General features: G+C 38.3%; 1 protein-coding gene across 1 annotated transcript in view; it reads left to right on the top strand.

Moving 5' to 3' along the window:
* The window catches only part of ESCO2 (establishment of sister chromatid cohesion N-acetyltransferase 2), a 25,779-nt gene extending 19,992 nt beyond the window's left edge, over window positions 1-5,787 (top strand). Inside the window, exons 9-10 of the mRNA XM_007466159.1 lie at window positions 2,156-2,331; window positions 5,655-5,787. Coding sequence (XP_007466221.1) covers window positions 2,156-2,331; window positions 5,655-5,787 — 309 coding nt within the window. The remainder of the gene's footprint in view (window positions 1-2,155; window positions 2,332-5,654) is intronic.
* Window positions 5,788-9,385: the final 3,598 nt, after the last annotated feature.

Raw genomic sequence — 9,385 nt, 5'->3', positions numbered from 1 at the left:
GAACCCGTGTCCCCTGCATTGGCAGGCGGACTCTCAACCACTGCGCCACCAGGGAAGCCCCTGATCTTTTTCTTTTTTAAATAAATTCATTTATTTAGTTTTTGCTGTGTTGGGTCTTCGTTGCTGTGTGTGGGCTTTTCTCTGGTTGTGGCGAGCAGGGACTACTCTTCATTGCAGTGCACAGGCTCTCATTGTGTTGGCTTGTCTTGTTGCAGAGCAAGGGCTCTAGACACACAGTCTTCAGTAGTTGTGGCTCGTGGGCTCTAGAGCACAGGCTCAGTAGTTGTGGCACACAGGCTTAGTTGCCCTGCAGCATGTGGGATCTTCCCAGACAAGGGCTTGAACTCGTGTCCCCTGCATTGGCAGGCGGATTCTTAACCACTGCACTAGCAGGGAAGCCTACAATCTACATTTACAGGGACGTAATCCCATCATAAGTTGAGGAAGATCTGTATAGCCAGCTAACTCATACATATACTCTTCTATTCATTCTCATTTCAGAAGCAAAGTTTTCTCAGTGGGAGTTAAAACTTAATATACACCTATCAAAACAGCTACAGTAGAAAATAGTGACAATAGCAAATGCTGGTGTGGATGCAGGGAAACTAGATTTCTCATACGTTGTTGGAGGGAGTGTAAAATGTTACAGCCCCTCTGGAAAACGTTTGGCAGTTTCTTAAAAAACTAATCATACATTTACCATATGACCCAGCAATCATACTCCTGGGCATTTATCCCGGAAATGAAAACTTATGTCTACACAAAAACCCACACCTGAATGTTTATAGCAGCTTTATTTGTAATAGCCAAAACCTGGAAACAACCAAAGTGTCCTTCAGTAGGTGAGTGATTAAACAAACTGGTACACCCATACAATGGAATATTACTGAGCAATAAAAACAGACTTGATATATGCAACAACTTGGACAGGTATCAAGGGCATTGTGCTGAGTGAAAAAGAGCCGTTCTCCAGAAATAGAGACACAGACGTAGAGAACAAACGTATGGACACCAAGCAGGGAAAGTGGCGGGTGGGATGAATTGGGAGATTGGGATTGACATATATACACTAATATGTATAAAATAGATAACTAATAAGAACCTGCTGTATAAAAATAAAATAAAATTTTTTAAAAAGCCATTCTCAAAGGGTCACATTCTGTATGAGTCCATTTGTATGATATCCTCAGTGTCAGAATTTTAGAGATAGAGAACAGATTGTGGTTGCCAGGGTTTAGGGATGGTGGGGGGCAGGGAAATGGGTGTGGTTATAAAGAGGTAGCAAGAGGAAGAGCTTCGTGATGATGCAGTAGCTCTATTTTGATTGTGGTGATGGTTAAATCAGTATTCAGATATGATGAATTGTCATGGAACTATACACACACATTGTACCCATGTTAATTTCTTGCTTTTGATGTGGTACTGTAGTTGTGGAAGATGTAACTTGGGGGAAATTGGGTGAAGGATACATGTCCTCTTTGTACTATTTGTCAACTTCCTCTGAATCTGTATTTAAAATACGTTTAAAGAAAAATTTAAATACTAAATTTCATAGTTTATATGCAAAAACCTTCTTTAGCGTTATTAGTTTTTTAGAATATCAAATGTACATTTTAGGATGGAGAGAATGGGAGAAGCTTATGTACTTTATTAGAAATAAGAGTCTTTTATAATTTTTTTAAGTCAACACAAGAAAGTTTCACAATGGTATAATATACTAGGATGTGGGCATATCTCAACACCACTAGTAATTTTTAAGCTTTGTGTGACTATAAATGGGCAAGAATTCAAGAAATAGCGAAGAATTTTGACATTTTTGTGAAGGTAGGGTAAGATTAATTTTAGGTACTTAAATTTTGTTTAAAGAATGGTTTTTAAAAAGAAATGTGGGGCTTCCCTGGTGGCGCAGTGCTTGAGAGTCCGCCTGCCGATGCAGGAGACGCGGGTTCGTGCCCCGTTTCGGGAGGATCCCACATGCCGCGGAGCGGCTGGGCCCGTGAGCCATGGCCGCTGAGCCTGCGCGTCCGGAGCCTGTGCTCCGCAAATGGGAGAGGCCACAACAGTGAGAGGCCCGCATAACGCAAGAAAAAAAAAAAAAAAGAAATGTGAACTCAGCTGTATTGTTAGCTCTAGATGCTTCTGTGTATGATTGCAGGCCTTCCGTGTCCTGTCTGAACCAACTGGTCCAGAATCCCCAAGCTCTAAAGAATGTCATAGGGCTTGGCAATGTTCAGATGTACCAGAACCTGCAATCTGTGGGATAAGTAGAATCTGGGTCTTCAGACTGAAGAGAAGAAAGCGCATTGCAAGACGACTGGTAGATACTCTAAGGTAAGAAATAAAATAAAATGGATTAGACCCAGATTAGCTTTCCCAGAACCTTTCCCAGCTCATGAGCCAAAGGGAATGATGTTGGTAAGACACTTGTATATAAATACTACCAAAGTCAGGCTAAGACAATGCTGGCAGTGAAAAAAAAAAAAGAAGAACTAGATATACTCAATTTCGGGCACAACATTCCCGAATGAAACATTCTAGCCCAGTGCTTTTCAAACTACCTGTGGTCAAAGACTGGATTTTGTTACAGACCAACACATTAATAAAGTAAAGATAAATTGCTAGGAAACAAACAAATGGAAAAATGGAAGCCCAAATTTTTATTAGATTCAACAGATGTAAAATTACATTTAAATAAATCTATAAAAACAAAATATAAGTTTAAAAAAAAGAATTTTGGGGACTTCCCTGGTGGTCCAGTGGTAAAGAATCTGCTTTCCAATGCAGGGGACGTGGGTTTGATCCCTGGTCAGGGAACTAAGATCCCACATGCCACGGGGCAACTAAGCCTGTGTGCCACAACTATTGAGCTCATGCGCCTCAACTAGAGAGCCCGCGTGCTGCAAACTACAGAGCCCATGCACTCTGGAGCCCACGCACCACAACTAGAGAGAGAACCCGAACGCCGCAACTAGAGAGAGAAAACCCACGCACCTCAACAAAGAGCCCACATGCTGCAGCTAAGACCCAATGCAGCCTAAATAAATAAATATTAAAAAAAAAAAGAATTTTAGAAATTGTACATTAAAAATATTTTTTATAAAAAGAATTTTAGAAATTGTACATGTTTATTGACCGTGTGTGACTAGGTAATTAATAAAGACTTACTGTAACTCACAAGTGTAACTAAATGTAAAAGTAAATTAGCAAGACAGCCCACAGAATGAGAAAATATTTGCAAATCATTTATCTAATAAGAGTCTAGTATATCCAACATATATAAAAGAACTCTTACAACACTCAAAAAGACAACCCAATTTAAAAATAGGCAAAGGATTTCAGTGTATTCTATTTTCTTCCAAAGCAGAAATACAAATGGCTGATAAGCATGTGAAGCTATGCTCAACATCCTTAGCTATAGAGGAAATCACAAATCAAAACCATCATGAGATACCACTTCACAGCCACTTGGATGACTAAACGAAAACAAAGGGAGAATAACAAGTGTTGGTGAGGATGTGGAGGAAACTGTAATCCTTGTATGCTGCTGGGAGGAATGTAAGATGCTACAGCTGCTGTGGAATCTAGTCTGGCAGTTTGTCAAGAAATTAAACTGTTACCATATGACCCAGCAATTCTGCTCCTACAAGTATACTCAAGAGAAATGGAAGCATCTGTCCACGCAAAAACTTATACATGAAGGTTCATAGCAGCATTATTCATAATAGCTAAAAAAATTGTAAACAACCAAATTCATGATTAATGGATAAACACAATGTGGTATATCCATACAACACTACAATAGGATATTCAGCCACAAAAAGGAATGAAGTTCTGATACGTGCTAAAACATGGATGAACCTTGAAAATATTATGCTAACTAAAAAAAGCCACTCAAAAAATACCCCATATTATTATATGATTCTGTTTATAGAAAACATCCAGAATAGGCAAATCCATAGATAGAAAGTAGACTAGCAGTTTCCAGGGACTGAGGGAAGGGTGAATGGAGAGTGACTGCTAATGGCTACAGGGCTTCTTTGAGTGATGAAATGTTCTTGAATTTTGTGCAATTTTCGAATATACTAAAACCACTGAACTGTGTATTTCTAAATGGTAGTCTTTGGTATATGAATTCTCTCTTTTAAAACTACAGTATGACACTTTGTACTAACACTGTATATTGGTACTTAGTTGATAATGGGACAAATGAGTTTGCTTCTTTCTTGCTTGTTAATTACCTAATCTAGGTTAGATAGATGAGTCTCACAACACTTACTCTCTCAACCTCTATCTTTAAGATAACAGATTACAAACCAATGACTCCACTTTGAAAAAACCAAGGACCACACTTTGGGTAGCACTATTCTAGCCTTTGGGTTCCATACACTTTTTAAGAAAGAACACCAAGACCACGGCAGGGCTGCAGTCCTAGGCCTCAATCCTAGGCCCCCACCATACCTTACAAAGGGGAGCAGTGAGAGAAGTTGGTATCTGTAAAGATTTTATTTCATAGTTAATTGTGAAATACCTCTATTTTCTATATTTTATGTTGAGATACATAAATTTGGTATGGAGAATACCAGTATATAACCTGGTATGTATTTCTTAATAACAAGGATATTCTCTTATATAAGGACAGATCAGATATCAAATTTGGTGTATTTAATATCCCAATATAATGCTATACTATCTAATGTATAGTCGATATTTCACTTTTGTCATTTGTCTCAAATGCCCTTCATAGCATTTTTTTTCCTGTTCAGGATTACATATTGCATTTAGTCATAATATCTCTTTAGTCTTCATCTTCCTTAACCTGGAACAGTTTCTTAGCCTTTCTGTCTTTCAGGACATTGAAGAATTTGAAGAGTACAGGCCAGTTATTTCATAGACTATCCCTCAGTTTTGTTGAATTCTTTCAGCTATTTCATTTTATTGCTTTAAATCCTAGTTGAGCTGGATCAAGGAGAGTTGTAGTCAAAATGCAGATTAGTTTTTGCCTTCTTAAAGCTCTGAGTGTGTGATGTAGTTGAAAAGAATATAGCTATTGGTTAAAATAATTTTTTTTTTTTTTTTTTTTTTTTTTGCGGTATGCGGGCCTCTCACTGTTGTGGCCTCTCCCGTTGCGGAGCACAGGCTCCGGACGCGCAGGCTCAGCGGCCATGGCTCATGGGCCCAGCCGCTCCACGGCATGTGGGATCCTCCTGGACTGGGGCATGAACCTGTGTCCCCTGCATCGGCAGGCGGACTCTCAACCACTGCGCCACCAGGGAAGCCCAAAATAATTATTTTTTTGTTGTTATAACTATCTGTGGCTTTTAACTAGCAATATTTTCTCATATTAGTTGCTTACTATCACGGATCACCTAGAGTCAACCAGATGGTTTGTGTGGCTCCCTTTGCCTCTTGGCAGAACTTTTTCTGGGCCTTAGTTTTATCATTGTGAAATGATATCATTAGACTTCCACCTATAAAATACAAGGCATTGAGTCATTTTACCACTTAATAAAATAATGTTGGTTTTAATCAAGAATATGTAAAGAGATTGAAATTTTTTAATTGGATTGCTTTAAAATATTGATATAATTGTGCTTATGTTTAATCAAAATTTTAAGTTGTTTCCATTGTTAAATTATCTTTTTTCTCTTTTTTAGGAATTGCTTCATGTTTGGCTGTTTTCTCAGCACGAATGAAATAGCATTTTCTGACCCAACACCAGATGGCAAGTTATTTGCAACCAAGTACTGCAACACCCCTAATTTCCTTGTATACAATTTTAATACTTAAAGCCAATTTCAACTGTAGAACAGTTACGATATGGATGAGTTCACACAGCCCATTATCATAAAATACAAACTATTTAACAAATATCAAAATAAAAATACTAAGACACACACATATATACAGAAACCTGCCTCAGTTTTGTTCCTTATGAATTGAAAAGCCAGGGATAAATTCGTTGAAAATTATCTAGGGATGCAAAGAAAGGAAATATCTTTGGATGATGTATACTGACTAGCACTCTGAATCCTTAATTATGAAATTTGGTAGCTATAGCTGGAAAATACTTGCCTTCTATGTAAGAACATTGACAAAGCAAGGCGATTTTCCACAGAAATGTGACCACTTATTTATAAAGCACACCTTGGGGCCAGAATTTTCTCATTCCTGATCAGAAGCAAAGAGGAAAATTTAAAGACAGGCAAATAATTTCCATCCCCATTTTTTTAAAGGTAATTCCTGAATTCGTACACAAAATTCTCTTTATAGGCACTTGGCTGTAGCAACTCAGTTTGAGTATATTCAAAGTATTTTGAGTTTCTAATTTGTACCAGGGAAAGATGATAAAGAATAAGATTTCCGTATCCTTTTGTATAGAACAGAATTCTAGAGCTTAATATTTTTATCTTTGTAAAAATCGTTAATCAAAACACACTTGTCATCAGATTTAATTAAACTTAGTAATTGCACTATTGTCATTTCATTAATTTTTGGTGTTTGAAAATGCTAATTGTGTTACTTTTCTTTTGTGAAGTTACTGCTGGTGATTGATGTCTAACAAAATGGATACCCAGTTGGATTAGATGATTCATATGATTACATTTTAAATGTATACTAACAGAACCAAGGTTAGTAAATAAATATATCGAGGCTCATGGGCCACAGAACATGATGACATTATGTAAATACACCTAAATATGCACACATTTTTCTGGTATAATTCTTGGATACTTACTTTGAAAAGCAAAGAGTTATTCAGGTTTGGTTTTTTTATTCTGTCATATTCACGTCATAACTTCTCTCTGGCAGTAAGACTCTAGGGAAGTAGCGTCCAGGTTGTAACTCTGTGTAGCATCTGTTCCTCTACATTCTTTTATTTGCCTTGAGTAGTTCAAAAATTTTAAAGCCTGGGTTCCACAAAGACTGTGGAAGTGTTAAAATGTGTGTAATTTTACAAACATTTTAATGCTATTTTCTGCACTGCTGTGTTTAAAAATTGTCTTAAATATTTTATTTCAAAAATTTTATTAACATTATTTTGCTCAATGCCTTTATGATGAATCAATTAAAGTTCTTTTCAATATTTTATTCAGTTGAATGTACTGATTTTCATTTTAAATTACAGTTTGTGGTTATAAAAATAGTGTATGCTCGTTATGAAAAACAATCATTGAAAACTATATCCACACAAAAACCTGCACACAGATATTTATAGCAGCTGTTGACATAAAACAAATAGACTGCCAGTTATTTCTCCATCAAAAATGGGTTTATTCGAGATTAGCAAATTACAATTCAGGGTCTGTAACCAAGTTGACCATGTTCAAGTCCTCAGCAAAAAATTGAGGGAACTCTTTTACAGAGAGGAAGAGGAAGTTCAGAGGGCAATGGTAAACAAAGAGTCCCGCACTTATCATTGGCTGAGTTGTGACAGTCTCTCATTGGCTGAGCTCTAGCCAGGCAAGAAAAGGTCAGCTTCCTCTTGTGCTCTGCTATCTTCATAGGGCAGAGAGCTCCCCCCTCTGGCCTCCCAACTTTATTTTTTTATAATTTTATTTTGATTAGAGGTCTGTTTCTAAAATATAATTTCTGGGGCTTCCCTGGTGGCGCAGTGGTTGAGAATCTGCCTGCTGATGCAGGGGACACAGGTTTGTGCCCCGGTCCGGGAAGATCCCACATGCCACGGAGCCTGCACATCCGGAGCCTGTGCTCCGCAATGGAAGATTAAAATATAATTTCTGTTTATTTTTGCCACACAAAACTATCGCTGGTCTCTGCAATATGAAAAAAAATTCTAAAATAATCTACATGTTGACCACTTCTCATTATTTTTTTTTAAACTTTTTTTTCCATTTTATTTATTTTACTTAAGTATAGTTGATTTACAGTGTTTCAGGTATATAGCAAAGTGATTCAGTTTATACACACACACACACACACACACACACACACACACATATTCAGTCACATATTCTTTTTCAGGTTCTTTTCCATTATAGACTATTACAAGATATTGAATATAGTTTCCTGTGCTATACATTAGGTCCTTGTTTATTTTATATATAGGAATATGTATCTGTTAATCCCGAATTTCTACTTTATCCCCCCCAACTTTCCCCTTTGGTAACTATAAATTTGTATGCTATGTAAGTCTGTTTCTGTTTTGTAACATTTGTTCATTTGTGCCATTTTTTAGATTCCACATATGATATTTGTCATTGTCTGACTTACTTCACTTAGTATGATAATCTCAATGTCCATCCATGTTGCTACAAATGGGATTATTTCATTTCATTCTTTTTTTATGGCTGAGTTGTACCACTTCTTCTTTATCCATTCATCTGTTGATGGACATTTAGGTTGCTTCCATGTCTTGGCTGTTGTAAACAGTGCTGCAGTGAACATTAGGGTGCATGCATCTTTTTGAATTAGAGTTTTTGTCTTTTCTGGATATATGCCCAGGCATGCGACTGCTGGATCATGTGGTAAATCTACTTTCAGTTTTTTATGGATGCTCCACACTGTTCTCCACAGTGGCTGCACCAATTTACATTCCCACCTACAGTGTAGGAGGGTCCCCTTTTCTCCACACCCTTTCCAGCATTTATTATTCGACTTTTTTTTTTTCTTTCTTTTCGTAAACTTTTTGATGATGGCCATTCTGAATGGTGAGGTAATATCTCACTGTAGTTTTGATTTGCATTTCTCTGATAATCAGCAATGTTGAGCATCTTTTCACATGCTTGTTGGCCATCAATGAAGAAACCATCAATGAAAAAAACTGGAACCTACCAGAAAAGATCTAAAACTAAAGACATAAAGAAGGAACCACAACAAGCTGGGTAGGAGGGGCAGACTCACAGTACAATCAAATCCCATACCCCGTGGGTGGGCGACACACAAAATGGAGAATAATAATATAGCAAGGTTTTCCCGCAGACGTGGCAGTTTTGAGCCCCATGTAAAACTCTCCAGCCCAGGGATCCGGCACTGGGAAGACAAGCCTCCAGAGCAGGTGGCTTTGAAAGCCAGCAGGGCTTAACTGCAGGAGCCCCATGGGACTGGGGGAAATAGAGGCTTCATGCTTAAAGGGTGCAAACAAAATCTCAGGCACACCGGGACCCGGGGTGAAAGCAGTAATTTGATAGGAGCCTGGGCCAGACCTACCTGCTGGTCTCGGAGAGTCTCCCGCGGGGCGCGGGGGGTGCTACAGCTCATGCTGGGGACATAGACACTGGTGGCAGACATATGAGGGAACCGCCAACCTTGGGGATGCACCTGGTGGCTGCCATATTGACTCACTAGCAACAAGACCTGACCCTGCACAACGGCCTGCGGGCTCCAGTGCTGGGAGCCTCAGGCCAAACTAACTGGGTTGGAGTCA

This window comes from Lipotes vexillifer, unplaced genomic scaffold, assembly GCF_000442215.2.
Source record: "Lipotes vexillifer unplaced genomic scaffold, Lipotes_vexillifer_v1.1 scaffold308, whole genome shotgun sequence".
Taxonomy (NCBI): Eukaryota; Metazoa; Chordata; class Mammalia; order Artiodactyla; family Lipotidae; genus Lipotes; species Lipotes vexillifer.
The sequence above is the reverse complement of the archived record's forward strand: the minus strand, read 5'-3'. Positions and strand labels throughout refer to the sequence as shown.